General features: G+C 37.5%; 2 protein-coding genes across 3 annotated transcripts; one reads left to right on the top strand and one right to left on the bottom strand.

The window, feature by feature from the left end:
• Positions 1-288: 288 nt before the first annotated feature.
• LOC141439045 (uncharacterized) lies at positions 289-15,656 on the bottom strand. Of its 2 annotated transcripts, none has more exons than XM_074103156.1 (5): positions 15,525-15,656; positions 3,416-3,530; positions 2,769-2,931; positions 2,120-2,312; positions 289-1,403 (listed from the first exon to the last, which is right to left on the bottom strand). In XM_074103156.1, the coding sequence occupies exons 1-5, from the start codon at positions 15,531-15,533 to the stop codon at positions 1,389-1,391; spliced, it is 495 nt and encodes a 164-aa protein (XP_073959257.1). In that variant the 5' UTR covers positions 15,534-15,656; the 3' UTR covers positions 289-1,388. The 2 variants fall into 2 exon arrangements, with proteins under 2 accessions (XP_073959257.1, XP_073959256.1); XM_074103155.1 differs by lacking the exon at positions 15,525-15,656 and adding an exon at positions 4,229-4,345.
• A 284-nt stretch (positions 15,657-15,940) lies between these two features.
• LOC141439044 (mitochondrial glutamate carrier 1-like) lies at positions 15,941-25,323 on the top strand. The gene is given in 10 exon segments (XM_074103154.1): positions 15,941-16,199; positions 16,594-16,674; positions 18,852-18,986; positions 19,654-19,803; positions 21,338-21,471; positions 22,134-22,268; positions 22,271-22,306; positions 22,309-22,330; positions 23,058-23,192; positions 25,028-25,323. Coding segments are annotated over 9 exon segments (948 nt in total). The 5' UTR covers positions 15,941-16,199; positions 16,594-16,612; the 3' UTR covers positions 25,167-25,323.

The raw sequence follows: 25,323 nt of genomic DNA, 5'->3' as shown, positions 1-25,323 counted from the left end.
TGAGTATATTTTTTTGAACTAATCTTTGGATTGAAATGAAAAAAGAAAAACATTAATTTACTTTCGTTAATCTCGATTTATGGGTAGTTAGATACATTATGTACTTACTTTTTATTTTTAGGTAACAATCGTGCGACTTTATTAGTGGCACGTTAAAGTTAACTTTATTTGTATATATTTTTTACTATTAAATATTGCCTAAGGTACGGGACTGAGAAAAAAAGTCATTTAAAAGTTAGTAAAGTGTATTTTATTGGGTCTTAACAAAAGTATGTATGTATGTATGTATGTATGTAAACTCTTTATTGTACAAAAGAAAATAAACAAAACATAATTGACAAACTTTGAGATACTTGTACAAAGGCGGACTTATCCCTTAAAAGTAATTGTGTTTGAACAATTTGAAAAAGTATTTGTTTGTACAACTAATTATTCTAATTAATATTCAGTTTAGATTAGAATGATGCACACACTTTAGCTTCAGAACCGAAATCATCAATGATTAGATAATATTTATTGTGCCAAAATTTAGAGATATGTATCTAAAGACAAAATAGAACAAACAAAATAGACCAAATAGTGATAGGTAATATAGAAATCAATAGGTACCGTAAGGTCGGGGTACTTTGACCGATGAATCAACACCAACCACATGGCAAAGAGCCATAATATATTCTCAAAGCAATAATAAAACCAGGACCGAGTTAATCCCAAGGGCCAAAATTACTCTTATCGTATTGATAATATTTGTAGTAAAATGAATTAAACATAAAATGTTAAAATCTACATACAAATCTTTACATTGATTATTGAATTCCTAAAAATAAAACCCTATCCCAACCAATTTAAGACTAATATTATAGATAGGTATGTATAACATTCAGAAAAAGCTGAACAGCCTATCCAGCAGTCAATTGAAATAAACAAATTAAATCTACAGTTCACACCAGTTCCAACAGATTCATTAGGCAGCCGAACTTTCCAACCGGCTAGGTACCATCAGCCAAATAAATAAGTGGTCTATCCATTTTTAAACAAGTTCCTATCAAATGAATATGTATGTCGCTAAAGTTGAACTATCAAGTTGACAGACACGTCATTGACAGACACGTTATTGTTTTATGACATGCAAACGATTATCAACTTTAGGGTGGTAGACCACATATTTGGCTGATGGTACATCTTTTTAACTTCTATATGCTTTACGCTTTACTTTGCTGAAATTTAAGACCAAGCCCATGGTCCATTGGCCGGGGCCCATTTGGATGCGGGCCAGGCGTTGGCCCATGGGTTCCAGGCGGGCTGGAGGGCGGCGGCGGCGGCGGTCGCGGCGTGATGGGCTGCGCCGGCGGCTCCGGCGGCACCGGAGCTTGACAGCACTGAGAGTTTCACTGCTTCCAAGTCTGGAGAAGGGAATGTAATGGTGTACTTGGCTGCGTTTACTCCAGAGTTGTGCGAGGATGTGTTGCAAGGAATGTGTTTTTCATGAACCAATAGAAACGCTTCATTTGACATGTCGTGGTTGTTACACTCCTACGAGATAAGTCTATAATAGTACATTGTGTCTTAAGGGCGAGAGTCAATTAGAAGCCCGAAGTCGAAGACAGGGCTTTAATGAGTCGTGTTCGTAACTCTAGTACCGCCCGTGCGACATACAATGTTTTTCATCACATTTGCGAGTAAAATTGAATATTTGTAAAAGAAAAACTAATATTTCTCCCCCTCTCGCAGCTGCGTGCGCGAGGTCCTCTGCAAGTCGTGCAGCAGCAGGGTTACTACGAAACTCGAAGTTCGTATTGTACCGTCCCTCTCGCTCTCGTATTAAATGTGTCATAGGGACCTCACGACACGAACTTCGAGTTTCGAGTTTGTAGTAGCCCTGCAGCAGCAGTATTAGTGCGGGCAATGACTCATTTACCGAACTTGGGTCTCATGACAAGAACAAAAGGCCGAGGGTTTTATTTGGGGGGTTGCTCCAAGGTAGCCTGCATGTTACGACACTGTTTACGAGCAAGTCTGATGAAAAAGTCTGTAAAAGTTGAGCTGGCGTGCGCGCGCCCTGTAATACCTGGCGCCCCGGTCGCACCCCCTAACGCCGGCACCGGCAGTACAAGCTTACCGGCATTCTGCAGCCGCGCAGCCTGGTTGTGCGCGGCACGGTGTATCGCGCGGGCGGCGGCGGCCTCCCGCGCCGCGGCGATCTTCTGCGCGGCCGCGGCGCGCGCCTTTGCCCCGCGAGCTGCGCCTGCGCGTGCACCGCCGCCTGCGCCGCCTCGAGCGCGTGAGCGCGCGCGTGCTGGGCCGCCTCCTCGCTGAGAAAAAAAAATACCGCGTCACGATATTTTCCTTCACTAAAAAACTCCTGGTGCTCCTGCATCCTGATATAAATTTCAAATGTAGGTAATTTCGCAATCCCGTCAATGCAATATTAGAGGGACAGACAGCAGGTACCTTTCCAACCTATGGACTGAGACAATGCCTTTTCTATCAGTAATTTCCCCGAGATGGACAAGCAACAAAGTACTTAGGCAAGACTGAAAATAAATGACGTAAGCGATGTAGCGGTACATTCGAGGAAACTGATACCGGTACCGTGAGTGGAACCTTTTCACATCCAATTCCACGATGATTTCTTTGACAGATGTAAGAAATGTTAACGTGACGTTTGCAGCAAAAAGGTTCCACGCTGGTTCCACTCAGTGTTGTTAGCTGTCACACAGGCTCCAATATCGGGGTACCGTCTAATTGTCTGCTTTACGTCTGCGTACCTTTTATGAGCAGCATGGGCCGCCGCGGCTTCCTTAGCGCTAGCGATGCTCTGATGCTCGAGCGCCGCGTGTTTGGCAACCGCCACTTGATGCTGAGCGGCCATCACCGCGGCCGCCGCGGCTTTGGCTGCTGCCACTGCTCCCGCCACATCCGTGCTTGAGTCTGTAATAAAACAGTTGCATACACCCTGGTATTGCGTTCTTCCGTGTCTATTCATGTCTCAAGCAAGTGATGTCCATTATCGAGGTGGATGAAATTAGTTCAATTAAGGTAGGTTAGGTATACTTCACGCTCCCATGGAATAGAAAAGAAAAAAAGTGTTTCTTTCTGTTTTTTATCGTCAGTATATGTACTTATATCTTTGTTATTTCCAGTATCACTACCTAACCTACCTTCTTCACTCTCGTGTACCTACCTAACATTGACCTAAGCTTTCTATCAAAATGCTAATTAAGATCAAATGAAAAATACAGCGGAATTATAAAAATATATATGTTTAAAAAAACACTTTTGAACCACTTCGTTCCACCTTCGTTCTTCTATCCTAATGTATCATCCTTCCAATCTACGCTATTTGTAAACCTTGTGAGCACTAATGAAAGTATGTTAAACTTGATAGCACCACCTTGTACGCATTTTATCTCACCATGTGAAAGAACCACAGGTTGCCAGGCGTTGCCCGGATGAGGAGCATCCCAGCCCAGGCTTCGCTTGTCAGGCTGGCTGCCAGCTGCCGCAGCCACCAGAGCGAAGGCGAATACCTGCAAAGAACAGATCTCATTTTAGTCCAGCCCTTTAGCTCACCTTCCTCTGCAAACGGAGTTTAACTCGTAATGGCGAAGTGCATAGATGATAGAGGCACATAACTCGAAGAACAGATAAACATTGGGGGAGAATAAGTCCTCGAGTGGCTATCACGAACAGGAAGACGAACGTTGGCAGTTCTCCCACTAGATGGACTGACAGATCGTGCGAGTTGCGGGCAACCATTGGACGTAAATGGCGAGTTGTAGTGTATTGAGGCGTTTAAGGAGGAGGCCTTTGTTCATTAGTGGACGTCGTCAAGCTGTTGATGATGAAACTTGTTACTCCAGTTCGCTCAGTCCCAGACCCAGCAGAGGTCTCCGCTGGAAATATGGGCGGCCTTTCTTTAGCAACCCCTCCCCCCCACGGTATTTGTAGTTTGTCAACCCGGTGAATTAAATTTATTTATGCCTTCAGCCTGCCTCTGATGATGAGCGCTGAGCTTGGTGTGTGGTAGGACCATATATCACACTAGCTTTATCCTCCTGGATCCTGGAGGTGATTTTGCCGAAAATGGTATTTCTTAAAAAAATCTAATTAGTTACTAGACAGATTGACTAAACTTTTTTTGTGGGTTAAATTTAAGGTAATAGGAATGTCCTCAAGTGAAGACCGGGGGGATCCAGGAGGTTAAACAAAGTATTTAATTACTTACCACAACTTTGAAGGGCATGATTGTTTAGTTATTGACCGTTCGTAGTCTGAGGATACTGTGATGTCCACCAAAGCCCAGCTGACATTATATATCGTTGAACGCGGAAGCGCGACGATATAGAAAGGGATCGGTCCAATCCATATCCCCAATTATCCATCTATGTTGGTAAAACAAACAATCTACTTCTACTTTAATAAAACACGGAATAGAAGTACGTATTGTTAGTGCGAGTGAGACTTTATTAGATCCATACTAACCAATATTATAAATGAGAAAGTGTGTGTGTTTGTATGTTTGTCCGTTTTTCACGTCGAAATGGAGCGACGTATCGACGTGATTTTTGGCATAGAGATACTTTATGGGTCAGAACGTGGTATAGGCTACTTTTTATCCTGGAAAAATGCAGTTTCCGAGGGAACAGCGCGCGATAACCGAACTCCACGCACGCGTGCGAAGCCGCGGGCAAAGGCTAGTTACAATAAAAAACAAACCAAGTTAAACTATTTATTGCCTCTGTCTGTATACAATATTATTATGTTCGTGTATTTAAATGATTTTATTAAACATTTGACTCTAACAACTTTGAATTATAAATACAGATATAGGTACTTTGTCATCATCATCATCATCATCATCAGCCCATAGCATTCCACTGCTGGACATAGGCCTCTTCCATGGCTCGCCACAACACTGTCTTCAGCCCCTCGCATCCATCCGCCGGCAGTACTTATGTACTTTGTTGTCAAATAAATAATACTTCATTGGTGCGTCCTACAGTTTAGTAAATTCTATGAAAATATAAAAAAAAATGTGCGCATTGAATATCAGGCGCGACATCCGTTTTTGAAGGAAATGTACATTTTATTTCTCGTATTATTAGTTTCGTGAATTTACCTAACGCAATGTTAAATATAATAGTAGGTAAAACCTGCCGTCAAATGAAAAAAACCACATTCAAATCGGTCTGCCCGTTTGAATTACTTCGCTGGTGGTGCAGCTTTCCTCACGATGTTTTCCTTCAACGTAAAGCCCGTGATACAAAATGTAATTTCGCACATGAATTTCTCAAAACTCAAGAGGCAAGAGCCGGGATTGGAACCCTAAGTCTAAGCTAAACTACTAAGCCACCACGGCTGTTCAAAGGAGCTTTATTTTGAAAATTGTACCCGTCCGGAGCCGGGGCGGGGCGCTAGTTAATTATATAATTTTCTTAAAATCAATGAGCTTAGAAAAATATCTACTGTTGTCGTAGCCCTAGCCCAGTCCTCAAGGGGGGGCCATGACTCCCATGACCTCCCCCCCCCCTGGAGCCGCCCTTGGGATAAACAAGATCCGCACGTCTTGCTCAAAGGCTCGGCGCATAGTGGTATACAAAGGGGTTGCGCCTGCGTTTTAGGGTCGATGACGTGACGACTCTCGCTCGACGACGAGCATGCCTTGTAGAGGTGTTGTTTGGTTTATTTTAAGCTAGGTTAGTAGAAAATAAGTTAGTATTGTATTTATTTATTACAATAAAACTTTCTTTTAGATACTTCCTACAACTGATCCCGTCTATAAGTATACCTAAAGGTGGTAATAGATATATTTTATAATGTTGACGGAGGTGGTTAAAGTGAGAGGAGATAATTCGTCGTCAGGCGAGTACAGTCAGCGTCAATATAGTAGTAGCAGTCAGATCACCAATATTTGGAAACATACAAAATAGTCATTACCAGTGACTCAGTCAAAGCGGTCAAATTGTTCGAGACATCCATCGTGTAAAAATATACCGGAGCACGCCCGTCGTCAAATACTTTATAACATTCAAGCCGACATTAGTACCGTAGCAGCCAAAGTATCCAAAAGTATGGGACACCACAGAAAAATTGACTTTATTATATACCGTATAAGGTCCAATTATCTAGTTAGCTAGTCACCTTAAAACAACGTGAACGGTGTTCTATTTTCAGTCTCTTGGTGCAAAATGCACATGTCATTACCTTTTTAATTAAATAAAAACTCTTTTGTATTGTAATTATACTGGCCATTCAAGATATTTAAAAGGAAATCCGTTAATCCGAAATTCTGACAATGTAAATAAAAATGTGAAAAAAAGGCGTCAGGCTTCAAATGAAAGAGACGGAACGATCACTGACAAGTTGGTACTCTTTTCGGTGATTTGTCAAAAACGAAAGTCGAATCTTATTACGTGTTACCTAATGTTATTCGCACTCAACTCGAGATTAAACCTTAAACCTTTTATAAGCTCAGTTTTCTAGTGTGTCCCATACTTTTGGACATTATGGCTGCTACGCTACCAGTGGTGATGTGCGTGCTCCGATTTATTTGTACACGATGGATGTCCTGAGCAATTTGATCGCTTTGATTGGGTCAATGTTAATGACTATTTGGATGTTTCCAAGTATTTGGTGATCTTAACTGCTACGCACTATATGACGCTGACTGTACCTTTATCTTAAGATTTTGTTGATAGCTTATCGCGTGCTAGTTCATATCAATTGTTTTAGATGGTGCACAATCTCTTTCGCCTTTATTAGATCTTGCGTTATGTCACGCCACTGTGAGCAAACCCCTGTGGGCTAAGATTATACTCTCTAGGTACCTATCATTACCCTATATGTCATCATCATCATACCAGCCGTAGGCCACTGGGCTCAGGCCTGAAATGTCTGTTTTCCTAAAATGTACAATTCTCAAAACGTCTGCGTTTTCACAATGTTAGCACTTCTATTTTGTCAGCTTTCTCAAAATGTCTGCTATTTAAAATGTGTACAATCTCAGGAAGTCGTCTATTCGTAATGTTGACATTCCTATAATATTAGCATTACCATAATTTCTGCTTTCCCGTTATGTTCACTTTTTTAAATAGGCTATAGACTTGTTATGTTTGTTTTCCCATAATGTCTGCTTTATTTTCAAATCAATGTTCAATGTTTGTATACCTAATTTAAAATACCGCTGAACGGATTTAGATAAAATTTGAAGACCATGATTTGAGACATTTTGGGAATAAGACTACTGGAATGCCAACGTTATAAGAAGGCGGATATTGTGAGGTTACAGACATTTTGAGAATAAGCACTTTCTGAAAAGCGAACATTGTAAAAAACAGTCATTTTTGGAGCCAGACAATTTTAAATAGTTGACATTTTGAGAAGCTGACATTATGCAAAAGACGTGCTCACATTCTGAATAGCAGACATTTTGCGAAAAATACATTTTAGGAAAACGGATATTTCACGCCTGAGCCGGCCACTGTTGGATTTAGGCCTCCCCCCGTAAGCAGTGGCGTATTGGAGAAAGTTGTTTAGTTTAAGCAACACTATCACCTGTTTATAAGCATCATCACATCATTTGGCACCACCTTGTACAGCCTTAGCTTGCTAAGCCATTAAGACAGGTAGACCTGGCAGTCATTTTACTGAATTCCCATGGAAGTTTCGAAATTCTACATCGAGGTCTTCATTTCCGTTGAATGACCATCGGTGCAATATAACCTTATTGGGTAGTACTTGTACTTACCTGAAATGTTAAGATTTTACATGGAACCCCATGTAAATGTACTTACAAATATTATAAATGCGAAAGTATGTCTGTCTGTCTGTTATCACTTCACGCTTTAACCGCTGATATGCTTTAAATTAAATTTGATATAAAGATAGTTTGAGAATCTGGGAAGGACATAGGTTAGTTTTTATTCTGGAAATAGCTTAGTTTCCGCGGGATAGCGAAAAACGAAATTTTCGCAGATGGTGTCGCGGGAATAAGCTAGTATCGGCATAAAATAAGCAGCCCATTGTGTTATTCCCTAAGGTTATTCCAGACGGGTGACACTTTCCCAGCCCGGATAATACAGACATGTAAATACCTACCATGCTTTTATGTGTACTTACACCTTCTTTCTTGACACACCCATAGAAACTGAAATGAGCTTCTATGGGCGTGTACACGAAAAACAGAATCGGAATTATCCGGGTCGGGTCGGGAAAGACCCTTTAATGTAAATGACAGACTACCTGTATATACTGTATCTTTGCAGACTACTAAGAAAAACTAACGTATTGATCTAAATCAATCGGTTTAGTCGTTTTAGCAAAGAGAATATAACCACTACGTTTTAGCGCGAAGGAGCGTAACAAATCACCTTCAAAAGCCTTCAAAAATCACATACGCACGCTCTCACAAACTTTCGCATTTCTAGTATTAGTAGGATTTCAACCGAATTGTTGTTTTTTTTTTATTTTCAAAAGTATTGTAATTTTAAGTCCAGTCACTCACAGTGTAAGAAAATGTTCTTAGACTTTGGTCCAGTCAAGTTAACCACAATGAGTGTAAATTAAAATAAACGGTTGACTCACACATGTTAAAACACTAAAAAAGTAAAAGGCAAGGCAAGGCTTTCTACATAGGTACTTAACTTATACTCTTTGGTGGGTACGTATTATAATGTATAAATTTAAAATACATATCGGTTGAAATACATACAGTTGAAATACCGAAAATTGAAAAATGTAATGGTTAAAATAAATATTAATCAAAATTCATAAAGCACGTTTTTCATACTGGTCGAAATACATACAATTAAAATGACTAAGTTCACAATGTATATGTTCAGAATATATACAATCAGAATAAATAATAGTTGAAAGAAATAACAATTAAAATTCCTATAGTACGTTTTTCATAATGGTCAAAATACATACTATATAATGCCTAGGTTCATCATCATCTCCAGTCTATTTATTTACATGTTTGATTCTGAAAAACTAAGGATTGTAAGACAAGTCGACGGAGCTCCTATTCAAGGTAGTTAAGGCGCTTTGCGCCTGGACAAAACTCTAACCTAACCTAACCTATAAGATACCAACTGATCGGAATCGGTATTGTCTAACAAGACCTTGCATTTTAAACTAAAGTCTGATCATTAATTGAATAGAAACTTTAGGTGCGACGACGAGCGTAGCGAGGAGGACATGTTAGGTTCAACTATGACCAAAACAAGCGAGAATTGTAATATATGCATTTTTCTTTGTGAAAATTCAGTGTCTAGTATGTATTTCAACCATTATAGAAAACATACTGTATAAATTTTGAACGTATACATTATGAAAATATGCATTCTGTGCTATATGACTAAGAACCATTATGCGTTGTAAGCATTATATATTTTGACCACTATGCATTTCAAGCTTATGCGTTTAGAACTTATGTCAAATAACTTTATATATTTTGATGCATTATATTTTATAATTTTCGGTATTTCAACTGTATGTATTTCAACCGATATGTATTTTAAATTTATACATTATAATACGTACCCTCTTTGGTAAAAGGGCATTTTCATTAAAACATGTAGGTACCTAGCAACGGCGTAAAGTTAAAAGTTGTCAGTTTTGTGACGATTTTCCCTTTGATTTCCCCCTACAGAGTTAATATGGAATAAAACGTCACAAATCTGTCAATATTTAACTTTTCCTTAACTATGCCGTTGCTAGGTAACTACATGTTTTTTCTTCCAACTATGCTTTAATTTCATCATAACTAAATACCAAGCACAAAGCGGGACTTTTCTGCTCTAGAGCAGAAGAAATGTATGAAAATCCTTTATTGCATTGTTTTAGTTTTTTTTTTAAATTAAGTACACCACCAAAGAGGTAACATAAGTATTTTTGCTATAAAATTAGCCTGCATAGTGTAAAAACAATCTAGTGTTAGGTTGGTCAAGCTGACGGTCTTATGAAATTTGACAGATTGCGTACAAAAAATTGTTGCTACCAATCCTATTTCAAAAATAGTAAGGAGCCGTATTTTAAAAAATCCTGTGTGTCTGGTTGGCCAACCTGGCGCCCAAATTTGACAGATCGCGGGTAAAAATATCTGCTACTGGCTACTAAGTACTAACTCTGCGAAAAAAAGTAAGAAATTAAAAAAAAAAACAATTGGCGGTAGAGGGCGGGAGCCTTGCGAATTTTCCGTGGACATTTTGGGTGATACTATTTACCGGCACGGATAATGCCGACATGGAAATATAGACCCGTTATTTGTTATTTCGTGTACACCTTTGGTTGTCTCCTATTGTTGAATTATATACATTTTTGAACTGCTTGTTAAGCGCGAGGTGCAAACATAGCTTGGTCGTGTTACAGGCAAAAGGCGGCAGTCTTTTACGCCGATTAGATAGTTTAGTTTAGTTTATTTATTCACTCAACATAACAATTACATTATATAAATGCATTAATTTATTATTTATGCAAATCCGCACTGGGCCCGCGTGGGAACTATGGCCCAAGCCCTCTCATTCTGAGGGGAGGCCTGTGCCCTGCAGTGGGACGTATATAGGCTGGGATGAATGCATTAAAACATAACAATTACATTATATAAATGCATTAAGTCAGATTATATAAGAATTTATGCTGAGATCGTCAAAACTTGTAAAAATAAGCAAATATAAAAAACCATCAATAAAATACAATGTCAAAATAAATTAAATTCGTCCTCAAGGGGAGTTGTCAAGAAATCAAATTATTAATTATGTCAATGAAAAGTAAAACTAAAACTATAAATAAATGGTATCTCAAATAGGGATCGTCATAACAAAATAAATTTACTTAAAACATATTAACAAATATTCAAATAAGGTCAAGTACTTACATAATTTCAAATAAAAAAATACTTGGTTATGATTTTTTTTTTTTTTTGTTACTGGACTTGGGCTTTAGTGTTGCCCTTAGCCATTTTCAAGTTAGGGAAATTGGACGCGGGAAAGGGGTAGTTTGGTAGACGGAATTTGGAATATAGAAGGTCAGGGTAGGTAGAACACAAAGGCAAAATAAATTACATAAATTTGTAAATACTATACTTTAATATCATTTTTAGAAATAAAGGATGCAATTATATTATATATATTGGGAAAGGTGAGCAAGGAAAATATGCTTGTAGGTAGAGGTATATTGTGGGATACTAATGATTCCAAAAACGAAGTTCTGTCATATAATGGACAGGATAGAAAGATGTGATTTAGGTCAGCCACCGCGGCTCCACATTCACATGCTTCACTATTGATTATGCTGAATCTAAACAGATGAGAAGGGGCGCACGTATGGCCCAGTCTCATCCGAGTCAATATGGATGTTTCTCTTCTGCCTAATTTTGAATTATAAAACCATGGTCTCAGTGGAATTTTTTGTTGTAAATTATAATAATAATTTCCGGTCTCTAGAGAACTCCAAAACCAAAAGAACTCCCAGGAGTTCCGTAAATACCTTTTAGGAAGGGCTAGGAGATCATGGGTGTAATTTTTATAGGGGAAAAGATCCCCGGAATGAACGGCCTCGAGAGCCAGATTGTCAGCTTTCTCATTTCCATAAATCCCAGAATGACTTGGCACCCAGACAAACTGAATCTCGAGACCTTTGATACTGCACTCGTGTAACAGAGCTCTAATATCAAAAAATATGGGATATATATTTTTTAGTTTAAATGGAGGATGTAGTAATGCTTGTAAGCTACTTTTTGAGTCTGAAAAAATTACGGATTTTCCTAATTTCATCAAATGAATATATTCAATAGCTTTGAAAAGCCCATAAGCTTCACCAGTAAAAACTGAGGATTCTGGGGGAAGTTTAATTTTTTGCACAATATTGAACTGGTGGTGATACACTCCAACTCCCACACAGCTAGATAATGTAGGTTTGGATGCATCTGTGTATATATAATGCCATCCAGACCAACGAACATCAAGGAAATGGTTGAATAATGACTTTGCACTTGAAGTATTCTTTATAAGACCCAAATCAAGAAATACCGCTGGCTTAAGTAATAAAACTTCAAATTTAACACTATATAAACTTTATATAAAGGAAGAGTTGTGTATCGATGGGTAGAACTTGACAGAGGTAGAAATTTTAAGTAACTGTTGATGATAAAAGGAGGACTCTTATTGCGCCAGTGTGAAGATGTTTCTATTTCTTTTTGAAGAGAAGATAATTTAGGTATAGGGGAGAGCAGGTAGGCTTCGTACAGAGGGAGCATTCGTACAGTAGTCATATCTCCACTACCAATACACATTGATGCGATTGTATTTGTGTGCGTGACTCCTACTCACACGCATAGGCTGACCGCGGAGCGGAGCGGCATTGCGGCGGCCAGCTTCGTCAGGGCAGATCGAAACGTGTTTTCGCTCCACATAAGTAATTTTTGGATTCCGTTTTGAATGCGTTTATCTCTAATAACCTTTTCTCAAATCGCTTACGTGATTATCCATGGGTTATATGTTAATGCTCTAGTTTTTCGTGTTAACGTTATTTTTGACATAATCTTAACAGGTATTTTTATTGTGATTTAATTTGTTGCTTTTTTGTGTTGGGGCGCCTTCGTTCATTGATGAGTGGGGTAGATTCGTACTGTACGAATGTACCCCGCGTTAATATTTATATATCCTTTTATTGTTTCCGTGTCATGCCTCGAATATACGTAAATAAAAAACCGGCAAAGTGCGAGTCGGACTCGCGCACAAAGGGTTCCGTATCCGTACCATTATCTACTCAACATTAGACCTTAGCAAAAAAATGGCAAAAAATCAAGTTTGCTGTATGGGAGCCCCCTTAAATTTTTTTTAATTTTTATTTTTTTATTCTTAAAGTGATTATACAACTATAAATTCTGTGAATATTTCATGCGTCTACCTGTTGCCGTTATTAATATCAAGCAAAAACACAGTAAAACAATCACGTTGTTGTATGGGTGCCCCCCTTAAATATTTATTTTATTCTGTTTTTAGTAGTTATTGTTATAGCGGCTACAGTAATACATAATCTGTGAAAATTTGAAGTGTAACTATTACGACTCAAGAGAGACAGCCCTGTGACAGACGGACGGACAGACAGACAGACAGACAGAGGAGTCTCAATAATAGAGTTAGGTTGATACCTTTTGGGTACGGAACCCTAAAAAGGGAACTCGAACAGAGCAGGTAGACGAAGAAACAATGAAATCTGGTATGCAGGAGGTGTTAGACAAAGCCTTATCTATTAGAAAAGCGGTCAAAAATACGGTATCAAATCTAGAACAATTGAAACTCGCTTAGAAAAGTTCTACAAGAAAACAGTTCCTGAAAACGATGGTAGGTACAATCCCAAGGCATGTGTTTAGCTCGAAAATTTGCGTCGAATCAAGTATTACGACTGATGAAGAGGATGCTTTGAACAACAACATCACGGGGTTTTCTAAAGTATTATTTAGACTAAGCAATTTTTAAAAAAAACTGAGATTTTGATTAAGACTGAATTATAATATGATTCTGTGTTATTTTCGACCTCATTAAATATTTGTAGTTTGTATAAATTGCTATTTTGTTACTCTGTACGGAGGCTCCCCACTATGTACGAATGTGCCTTCCACGTGTACGAAGCTACCCGAGCGTGAGGTGCTTTCGTACGTTTCTCATTTTTTGGAAAAACAGTCACAACTTTTAAATGTTGCTATTTGGCAACTCTAACGAATACTACTATGGTAACTAGATATATAGGCAATGTGGTAGTATTTCAATTATTTTGAAATTAGTTACTGGTTAATTTTTACAAGGCCTAGAGTAAAAAGTGTACGAATCCTACCTGCTCTCCCCTAATGGGATGATTTGAGAATTGCATGGAACGGAAAATAAACCTATCTGCTAGGAGTTGCTGTCGTAAATGTAACGGTGGATCGACACATTCCACCTGCATCGCATTAACAGGGCTAGTTTTCATGGCTCCCAGTATTATTCTTAATGCCTTGTTTTGGATTTTATTAAGAATTTCAAATGCGGTATCTGTACCTGGACGAAGCAAAAAAGACCCGTAATCCAATACACTTCTAATGACAGCATTGTACACTAGTTTTAGGTAAAATGGATGACTACCCCACCAAACTCCAGCCAGACATCTTAAAATATTTAGAGACGTTCACATCTAATCTTTACATATGTGCAATGAGCTTTGCCGAGAGTCTACTGTCAAAAACTACTCCTAAATATTTAGCTTCGTTGTTAAGTGGAATAAATGCACCATCATAAACTAGATTCAAATCACACTTCCTTGTTCTGGTTGAGAATAAGACCGCTGTTGTTTTAGTGATTGATAGCTCCAGACCATTTGTATCTAAGTAGCACTTCAGTTGCTTACGATTGGTATTTAATACTGCGCAAGCGTCACTGACCCTGCTATCTGCACAGTACAGTACCAAATCATCAGCGTATTGTATGGATAATACAGGGTTTACTAGAATAGACGGAAAATCATGAGTATATACATTAAAGAGTAATGGGCTTAAAACGGAACCTTGTGGTAAACCTTTCCAAACAGTTCTGTATAAAGTATCAGAATCTAAGACTAATTTTATAATCCTTTCGTGAAACATTGCTGAAATTATATTAATGAGGCGTGTCGGAACACCCAATTTTACCAATTTATTTATAAGTATCTCTATATTTACATTGTCATATGCCGAATTTATGTTGGTTATGATTAGCTAAGAAAACTGTGAACGTTCAAATCAAAGACAGCCGTTTAATGTTGCCAGCACTAAAATTTAAATTCCAGCTATTTCGTGGCAATCATATTCGATTTCCAATTTAAAATTTTGTTTAATAGAATAAAACGTAAGTAGTTTTACTTTTAGGCGTATAAAATAAAAAAATAACAATTTAGAATAATAATAATAATATATGTTATGAATTTTTACTTCTACGAATATTTTTTTACCGATGGTAACAGTGTGTTAACATTAAGCTTATCAGCGCTACCTAGGCGATCTTTAGAGAGATCGAGCGCGTGAGTATTATCTTATGAAACTCATCCAATAGATGGCGTTTTTACCAGTGCTCTATACTTTGTTCTAAGATAACACAGCATAGTCGCGCGAGGAGAGCGGTGGCGCGTAGTGTGCGTGTTGCGGCAGCCGCCGAGTCGCGTACCCTGAGAAGAAGGGCTACGAAATAGCCCGAAACATGTCGAGCTAAACTCGGTTTAAGACGTGAGTTATCCGTTACAATATCATTTAATATGAGTGTGTCTCACGGTAGTTTTAGGAACTTTAGGACTTTATTTTGTTCAATAGTAATAATATAATTATTCAAATGAATACCAATATCAATGCCACAGCACAATATCTGTATCATATCATAATATGATTTACGCGGCCATATTGATACCTACGTTGTCGCATCTGATTTTTAATCTATGTTGCCGTCTTAGCATTTGTATTTTGTACGAAAAACTTAGAAATTTACTAAAAATACGTACTAAAAAACAAATATTACATGTAACATGTGATCCTTTGAGCTTTATTCACTTTAGCACCATAATCTGTGCACTTTCGAAACACACACGACGGCATTTTATATTAATTTGTTCAACTGTCACATTCTCACATTGACTGTCACGGACCTCGCACCGTGGCTTGTTTGCGGTAAACTGATTGCGACACGAGACAATTGGGTCGTTTATGAATCTTCAACCCGATTGCGATAGTAACATATCTACTCCCAGTAATATCATTGCCTACCTTTGAGTATTTATCTATTCTATATAAATACTCAGTTGCCTACTTTAGTTTACTTGGATTCTTGGATCTCTATAGTCTTAAGAGTCCACCCACGCCAACTATTTTGATGATCTTGGTCTTGTCTGTGGCATGAGCATGACTGACTGACATTCATACGACAGTGTTGCCACTGCGTAGTCATTGTTCGTTTATTCCTCGTTTGTTCGTCCTATCCTATAATATTGTGCTTGATTGATTTGACTTGGCCGGCTGTCGGCTGTCGGCAGTGACAGAACAGACGACAGAGACGACCAGCACAAATCTATCAGTCTGTCATAATTCCTTTCATGTAGTGCCTGTCTTGAAATTTTTGTATGCAACTTAATAAAACCATGTCCTAAAATCAGTTGAAGAAATCCCACACCAATGTTTTAAAAAATATCTTTCACTGGTAGGTACGTGCGCTTAGTTACGTAAATATGTGGCGGCACATTTTGATTGCTGCCCGTGGTTGTAATTGGATAATCCAATAAATTGGAGTTCAATTGTAGTTAATAACATATTGTTCCAATCTTTTCCGTCCTACATAAAGATTATTTATCTTCAAGTTTTGAAATTGCCTCTGTACGGGTCAATGGAATTCAGTAACATCCAAGACGTATTGATTTCTGTTCGTTTCGTAGCTAACACTATACTTCGGTACATTTTTTTTATAACTAATATAATGTTTTATGAATAAATCTTGTGCTCAAATGACCAATCCTTTAATTCAAAGCGAGCAGGTGCACCTTACAGTCAAGCTTTGTAACATAATTTCAAATTATTTAAATGAATATTTTTTACAGTAACTAAAAAATCGGAACAATGCTAGCCGCTATGGTCGTAAAGGCAGCCGATAAACCCCCCGAGCCACCAAAGCAATTTGCGTAAGTACTATTGCTTCATATTAAATACTGCCTTCTTTTTTATCCCTGAAAATTAAAAGTATTGATAATCTATCAGATTTTCTCTTAGTTACAAGTTTTACAAGTTTTACAAAGAATTGCGCAATCTACTGACCAGTTTTTATATATTGCACTCAGAAACAATAAAAGCCACTTAATGAGTAACTTGTTTATTTTCAAGGCCTGTCCTTGATTATGAATCTTAAGTAATGTACTAACTTTTTATGCTAATAGATAGGAAGTGCTTAGCTAGCTCTATTATTATGCAGACTTAACAAGCTCAGTGATATATTTTAATCTGTTATATTAATTTTATCATTTGTGGCACTAAACCAGCATGTTATCAGTTCACACACCTTAGCCCAGTATTGTGACACTAAAATTGGCTCTGATGAAAACAATAAATTATAAATAAGTTACAAAATTGGAGTATACATCTCATTTGGGCTTCCTAAAAATCTGAATGTCAAACCTAATATCTGTTAATTTTGTTAGGGCATCTTTACACAGTGTCAATACCTACTTGTACATAATTTAAACTGTTAAATATTCTTGCATTGAAACTTAAATGGATGAAGTTTAATTAAGTCCTACATATCCATTTTTGTATCGCAAACTACTTGAGACTTAAGTTGTACTACAATAATACAGTGCTTTAATATTTTTTACTTTTAAGTATACCTTTTTTCTATCTTCTATTCTTATGTCTAAAATTTAAGTCACATTTTTCAATTCTAATATTCAGCAATATCACTATTTACTTGGCATATTGCCTGCTTGGTGTGTGGGAGACCCAAGACTCATTTGGCAATGCCAACAATATCATTAATGAAGACATACTTTAGTGTACAATGTAGAACAAACTCAGGGACTTTTAAATTACTGTTGGGCATCAATACTGCACCTATTTTACTACACTAACCTATTTAAATATAGTGAGGCTTGTTATAATTATGTATACATATACACAGTGAATTTGTATTTGTACACAGATACTAAATTTTCTTACTATCCAGAGTAAACAGTTTATTATGTATGTACTAGCAGTTACCTGCAACTCCATTCGCGTAGAATTCGGTTTTCACTATCCTGCGGGAACTGTGCAATTTTCCAGGATAAAAACTATCCTACGTCCTTCCCCGGGACACAAACTATCTGTATACCGAATTTCATCTAAATTGGTTCAGCGGTTTAGACGTGATCAAGTAACAAACAAATAAACAAACAGACTTACAAACTTTCGCATTTATTACATTAGTGGGATAATATTAGCTGACTGCATGGGTATTGGACCCATTTGACAAGTTATATTATAAAGGTAAGGAACTAACTAAGGATTACAAGAACTTATGCTTATTGGTATTTCCTGTGATTACTCTGCGAATTTGTTTTACCAGGAGGTGGAGATCCAGTTGCTAAATTAGCTTAGGTTAATTAGGTGAATAGTGACAATATTTTTTGTTAAAAATAAAACCAAGGACTTCAAAGTTTAATTGCAGTTGACTGCAATTAAGCCAGGAAAATTGGCCCATAAATCAATTACATAATGTGTGTTACATCTATATGTTTTTATGTCCTGCCATATTAAGAACTGTTAAAAGCAAAAACCCATCAAGGCTGGCTAAACACAGGTGCACTTAAGCCTCGAAAAAAAAAGAAAAGAATAAACTTAGATTTGTAATAATAGTTAAAGTTCATTACAGTTAGAATCTATGACCATGACAAAATCATAGAAAAAAAACTATTTGTATCTGCTGTCAGGATCAACTAATATTATGCAAAGTATAGACGAAAAACATTGAGTATTCCATTACTATTATTTAGTGTGAAGGAAGGCCATCACTATTGTTGCCGTTAAGAATGAAAGCTAGTCTAGTTTACTGTCATGTTTTCGGCGTAGTAATAAGAGTATTATGTACATATGAGTATTAAATCCTGTGTCCATTGCTATTTTGCGAGATGAACCCTAATCCTCTTATTTATCATCCCAGTTTATTACGTCCCACTGCTGGGCACAGGCCTCCTCTCAAAATCAGAGTGGTTAATCCTCTTATTAATAAACATGTTACTAAATGGTGCCAAAAGTGCTGCTTTGCAAGAAAGTTAGCTCAGTTACCACTGGCTTATAATTAAATGTATGAGTATGATGATTGTTTCAGACTCCTACCAAAGATCATCAATGGCGGCATTGCAGGCATCATCGGCGTGTCCGTGGTGTTCCCTCTGGATCTCGTGAAGACTCGCCTACAGAACCAAACCGTCGGGCCCAATGGAGAGAAACAATATAAAAGCATGTTAGTACAGTTACATTTAAAAATAAAAATATTTATTTGTACAATGACCAGCATCTACAATATATCAGACACAACAAAGCGTGCATAAATATCTGATACCAATCTATTTCTAGATCTGGTAGGTGTCAGATATTTTTGCAGATATTAATGCAGGTGACTGTACTCAATATGTTTCACATCTATAAGGAATCATTCATAAATTATATTATACGTTTAGGGGGGAAGGGGAGGGGCCAGCTGGTTTGTGAGACAGGAACAAAATTATTGCGATTTTCATCCAATAATTGTGGTAAGGGGTAGGGGGGGGAGGGTATAAAAATGGTCAAAATTGGTGTGAATTTATTTATAGATGGCCCTACCTAAGCGGCATCATCAGTACGCTGGGACAGCGCTTATGTCGATAAAAACAATAATATAAACACAACAAAATGTTTGTTATTATTTCTGAAATACTGCTGAAGCGATTCGAAATTCTTTTACGAAAAGAAAGCTACATATTTCATCACCGAGTAAAGCAGCGAGCAAAGTTCACACGGGATGGGACGCAGAGAAATTTGCGCGAGACGTCTAATATTATAGGTATAGTTGAGATAAAGCCATATAATGTATAAGGTATGATTAGGTTATTCAGATAGAGATAGATCAATACCATATTTTTTTTGTTAAGGTTGGATTGCTTCCGGAAGACCTATGCTGCTGAAGGTTATTTCGGCATGTACCGGGGTTCTGGTGTGAACATCTTGCTCATCACTCCAGAGAAGGCAATCAAACTGGCTTGCAACGATATGTTCCGACACTACCTCACTCTTAAGGACGGGTGAGTGTTTCTCTTTTATAGGCTGTCCAAGGTTTTGTATGGAAATACAATTACCAATGAAGTCACCACTTTTTTTTTCTTATTTATGTGATTAATTGATGGCATGGATGATACTAATGGCATTAAAAGCAATGATGACAAATGTAAATAATGAGACTCAGAAGCCAACACTGTCTTTCAACCACTGCTTTCAATCATTGTTTTTGTTTAATTAAATTAATCCTCATAACTCACGTCTTAAATCGAGTTTAGCTGGGATAATTAACGCGACTTGGCGGCTGCTGCAACACGCGCATGCCGCCGCCGTCGAGTCGCGTTGCTCCGAGAGGAAGGGCTACGAATTAGCCCGAAACATGTCGAGCTAAACTCCATGTAAGCTATGAGTTATCCGGATTAATTTTATTAAATATATGAGTGAGTCTCACAGTAGGTTCATGATCAAAATTGTTTTTGTTCACTGTAATCTGAAAAAGCTTTTATTTTGGGTTGAAATGTTCATTGCTCTAGAATCTTATTCAAGAAGTATCATACTGATGAGGCCTTTTACAATACTTATGCAATTCATAGATCTTTTGTATCAATCAGATTAAGATCTACTGACACTCTGTTAGAATAACAGAGATTACATGATTTATCATTTATTTTTATACATGAATATGGGTATATGAAATAATATTATTATGATACAAGCTAAGCACTGACAACGTTTTATTACTTATAACTGCCAGGTTATCGTATAACAGATGTAATTATAAAAAAGTTTTTAATTTCAGAAAGGATTGCTTTGTTGTTTCATAAATAATAGATCCTTCAAGCTCAATCTCTATTATGATATTTTTATTATTTACTTTTGATTTTATTTTTTACACAATTGATTTCAATTTTAACCCACCCAATAGGACCACTTCTTGACCCAAAATATACGCAAGTGGCAAGTGGGAATTCACATTAGGCGTGTTACAGCCCTAGTGTTCAAAGTTATAGTTGTGTCGTGTAATGACAAAAGGCTAAATCACCTTATTCTTGTTTGAAAAATCATTTTAAAAACATACAAACATTCAAACACAGAACCTCCTCCCTTTTTGAAGTAGATTAAAAATTGAAAACTTATTAGGTAGGTAGCTATTTTTTACGAGCGAGCAGGATCGGAGAGTCAAGATCATTTGCAGTTTTTTTTTTATTTTTTCTTTCCTTGGATTAAGAACGCAATTTTTAACGTCTTGAATGAGGGATACTTGACAGGCGAAATAGCTAGATGGCGTTAGTATCGTGAGGACCGTTTGACGCAAGCTCTTGCTTGCAATTGGCTCATTTAGTCAAGATATTTCGCCTGTCAAATAGCCCTCATCCCTTCGGCCGCCTTCGAAACCAAGGTTATTCTTTTATCGAAACCAATTTCGAAAGAAGAAATACTATTCTTATTTAGAAACTGGTTTCGAATCTTGGTTTCGAAGGCAGCCGAATGGGGCCGGCTCTCATTGCTTCTGTCCCAGGCTTTGTCATAATAGAAAACTTGCATCTTGTTTGACTCCAGGACGCTGCCGATACCGCGTCAGATGTTGGCGGGCGGGATGGCGGGCGCGTGCCAGATCGTCGTCACCACGCCCATGGAACTGCTCAAAATACAGATGCAGGACGCCGGTCGACTCGCGGCAGCTGCTAAAGCAGGTTAGTGCCTAGAGGCCATATTGTCATATGGAATTCTCTCCCGTCGTCTGCAATGTATTTTCGGATAAATACAATCTAGGGCTCTTCAAAGCTAGAGTGAATAGGCTGTTACAGAACCAGTGAGATGCATCTTTGGCCTCATCTGCACTTTACATTAGTGATAATGATAGTGATAGGGGTCAATCACGGTCAGACACATTTAAAAAAAAATTGACACACTTGGAATCTTCTTAATCGTGTTAAAAACTTCTTTCTGTCACACAGCGTAGAGGTAGGAAGCGTCTAGAAAGAGATCAGAGAGTCAGTGCGTTAGACAATTAGGTCTCTAGTCGCATAATTTTTGACAGTCCTAATGCAATATTAGTCATAGTTATATCCCGCTTAATCCTTAAATTTTTAAGATTTTTTTAAATGGTCATAACTCATAAACTTATAACATAAAACGAGTTGACTTTACGAGTTCGGCTCGTTAACTCATTGACGTATTTCAGAACTTTTCCAAATCACTAAACAAATCCAACCGGCTCGACCAACACATTAACAATACAAAGAATACAGTCTAATGTTGGTTGGTCATGTACATATAGACGACCGTGGCGTGCGAGGTATTCCATTGGGTGTTACGAGGTTAAAAGTTGATTGACCCTTTTATATTTTTGCAGAGGGCAGGACAATAGAGCGCGTGACGGCAATGCAGCTGACACGGCGGCTGCTGAAAGAGCGCGGCATACTAGGCCTGTACCGCGGCGTGGGCGCCACAGGCGCGAGGGACGTTTCCTTCAGCGTCGTATACTTCCCACCTTCGCCATCCTGAATGACATGGGGCCAAGGATAAGCCCGGTGGATCGCCGCCTTTCTGGTAACTTTTAGCCTAAGTTTTAGTTGAAAAATCATTTTTGATTTAAGCTTTTTTGCTGACTTTAGTTTGTGTTGACTATTCTTACATTTCATATAACCTACATACCGCAGAGATAATCAGAGTAGGTTATACCTACTCTTGATTATTTTAATTGAGACCTTCCAGAAATACTTTGAGTGGACATATTCTTGATCTAGGAGTGCGATATTTATACGAAATGTCAAGTCATTCCGACCACTGGAAATGGATCGAAAGTAACTTGCAAGGTTTGAAGCAAACAAACTATCAAAATTATAAGTGGCGAAGTCAAAAAGCTTGTCAAATTGTCAATGTTGACATCGCAATATTTTATAAAATTTGAGAAAACACGTATTTAATCTATCATCTCTAATCAAATATAATTTAGTTTCGTTGTTATAATTAGAAAAGATATTTATTTATTACAAATAACTTTAAGAAATTATATAATTAAAAAGAGTAGAAGTGGTCGCCATGGCCGCAATCGGTCGGATCATCATCATAATTAGAAAAATGCTTCGAAATATCTGTATGTATCTATTCGTCGTATGAGCTTTTTTTAGTTCAGTTAACAATACAATACAATGACTCTTTATTGAACACTAACACTAGTAAGCAGTGCAGAAAATACATGTAGGTTTAGAGATTTTGCGAGGTAAGCAATATAGGCAATAGTTTAGTTTATTACTATCCTCTGAACTTTACGCAGGTGGTCTTTCGGTTCGGGCTGTTTCGCGGGCTCGTCCGCGGCACTCGCCGTCAACCCGCTCGACGTGGTCAAGACTCGTATGCAATCGCTCGCCAAAGGCAGTCCACAGTACAACGGCATCATCCACTGCATCACGTAAGCACATACCATGTCTGATTGCCGGGTCGATTAGTACCATGGACACAGGATTGTTAAGTTCAAGTAACCGAATTACGTACTTACCTAACCTATTCGCTGCAAATGTTATGTTCAAATTCCATACATTTATCATAGAAATCATTATGAAAATGACTATTTGAACGATCTATTCTGGTATAGTCGAGTGCAGAAATATGTATCTATTCGAACCACTCAAAAATACGGCCTTATTAAATCGGAATAAAAATCTGTGGCACATATTTTTAAGGGTTAGATAAGTCCATATGTTTGCGCTCGACTGTACATTCAGTTTCTTCGACTGTCCCAATGAATTGATCAAAAACCTTACTTTAATTGTGTTTGAATCATAATCAATCAAGGGATCCTGGGTTTTCGCCGAAAATGCCCAACTGTGTCCGAAAAAATATATTCCGCGAAAAATTAGAGAACCCATCAATCGAGCAGTGTCCATGCATATGAATTTGCTTTACGTGTGTATAAGCTTTGTCTGATTTCAATGATTTTAAGTACATAAGTTCTTAATACAGCAGGGCTACTACGAAACTCGATAATCGAAGTTCGTATCGTACCATCCCTCTCACTCTCGTATTAAATAATATAAGCGTCAGCGGGACGGTACGATACTAACTTCGATTTTCGAGTTTCCCCAGCAGTTTGTAAATTAAAGCAGCTTGCTTAGTCACTGTCAGTACCGGCATTCTTCAGAGCATTTGATAGCTTCGCGCAATAGTAATCGCGACGAAAAGTGCATAATAATTTTCATGCTACAAGGCACTAAAACACCGTATAGTGCACACGGCCACGAGACGCCCAATTTTTTTAATGCCAAAGTATTTACTACAGTTACTATGGTGATGACGTGCCTGACATGATGCTTCTTTTGGTGAGATACTAAAATTACATAGGTACTATTAGAAATGAAACTCTACTACTCCATGCGTTCGTTCGTATTCGTTTTAATAAAGTTGTTTTTAAACGCGCAAAATAAAAAATATTTGTTTTAAATTTGTCAATAAATATACAATTTAAACAGTATTATTAACATATGGTGATTAAACGGAACTTAGAAACCAATTTATTAGTGACGGTAAGTCATTCGGTTTTTTTATAGTTATTTTTGTCATGTGCCGAATGTCATATAATTATTTTACTGAAGCTGTATTACAGTTATCCATATTAGTTCGCCAAAAGTATTTATATTAATCGAAATATATAGGTATTGCTATTATGTATTTTGCAAATCATTTTTATGATGTAGTTAAAGTAATATATTTTTTATACCTTGGTAATTATTCTTGACAATAGAGTATGTTATCTGAGTTTCATTTCTAATAGAATAGTATTTATTTTTGTTATTAAAATAGTAGTAAGGTAGTAAGTGAAGTAGTTCTTCTTAAACGTTCTTCTTAAAGTGCCCTTATTTATCTTATCAGCATAGCACAGAGTTTTTCCGAACAGGTGTAAGATTTTCTTCATAATTACTTTTTATAGCGTAAATTGTTAGTCTCTTAAAAATTAGTCCATTTGCAATATTTGAAAACCAAGTATCACTGTATGACATACCTACCGCCAAAAAATGAACAATTTTTTTAACCAAGCCAACCCTATTTTAGTAAAATTAAAGAGTAAACTACGCAGATTGTTTATGATAAATGACATGACTGCATATTACGGTTGACAATATTTTTTCGCTTAGTAATTTATTATATGTATTTTCTAAAAGTTATTTTGACACACATTGTATATTAGAAAGGATAATCTTTGAATTAAATTATGAAATGTCTAGGCATAACTTAATATTTTGTAAACAGGACGATCCTGACAAATGAGGGACCGCTCGCGTTCTTCAAAGGCGGAGCATGCAGAGTGATGGTGATCGCGCCTCTCTTTGGTATCGCACAGACCATATATTACATAGGACTCGCCGAGAAATTGTTCAGACTGTTTTAAAATGCACGAGACATACAACACCAATCCTACTTAAGCATCGACATGACATCTATGTATAGGACGCATGTTCCTTGCATCAAAACGGCGCACAAAATTAGTTCACAGCGCGGTTTTGTGAATGGTTCATTGCAATTTTCATAGCATACGTGTGACAAGG

The sequence above is a fragment of the Choristoneura fumiferana genome, chromosome 20 (assembly GCF_025370935.1).
Source record: "Choristoneura fumiferana chromosome 20, NRCan_CFum_1, whole genome shotgun sequence".
Lineage (NCBI taxonomy): Eukaryota > Metazoa > Arthropoda > Insecta > Lepidoptera > Tortricidae > Choristoneura > Choristoneura fumiferana.
Note: the sequence above shows the minus strand (reverse complement) of the source record. Positions and strands in the feature narration are given on the sequence as shown.

Bases quoted from the DNA above. Each gene is read 5' to 3' on its own strand.
- LOC141439045 (XM_074103155.1), bottom strand. The intron at 2,932-3,415 runs GTGAGATAAAAT...GTTTTATTACAG, and splicing joins ACCTGTGGTTCTTTCACATG to ACTCAAGCACGGATGTGGCG. The intron at 2,313-2,768 runs GTACGCAGACGT...TTTTTTTCTCAG, and splicing joins GCCCATGCTGCTCATAAAAG to CGAGGAGGCGGCCCAGCACG.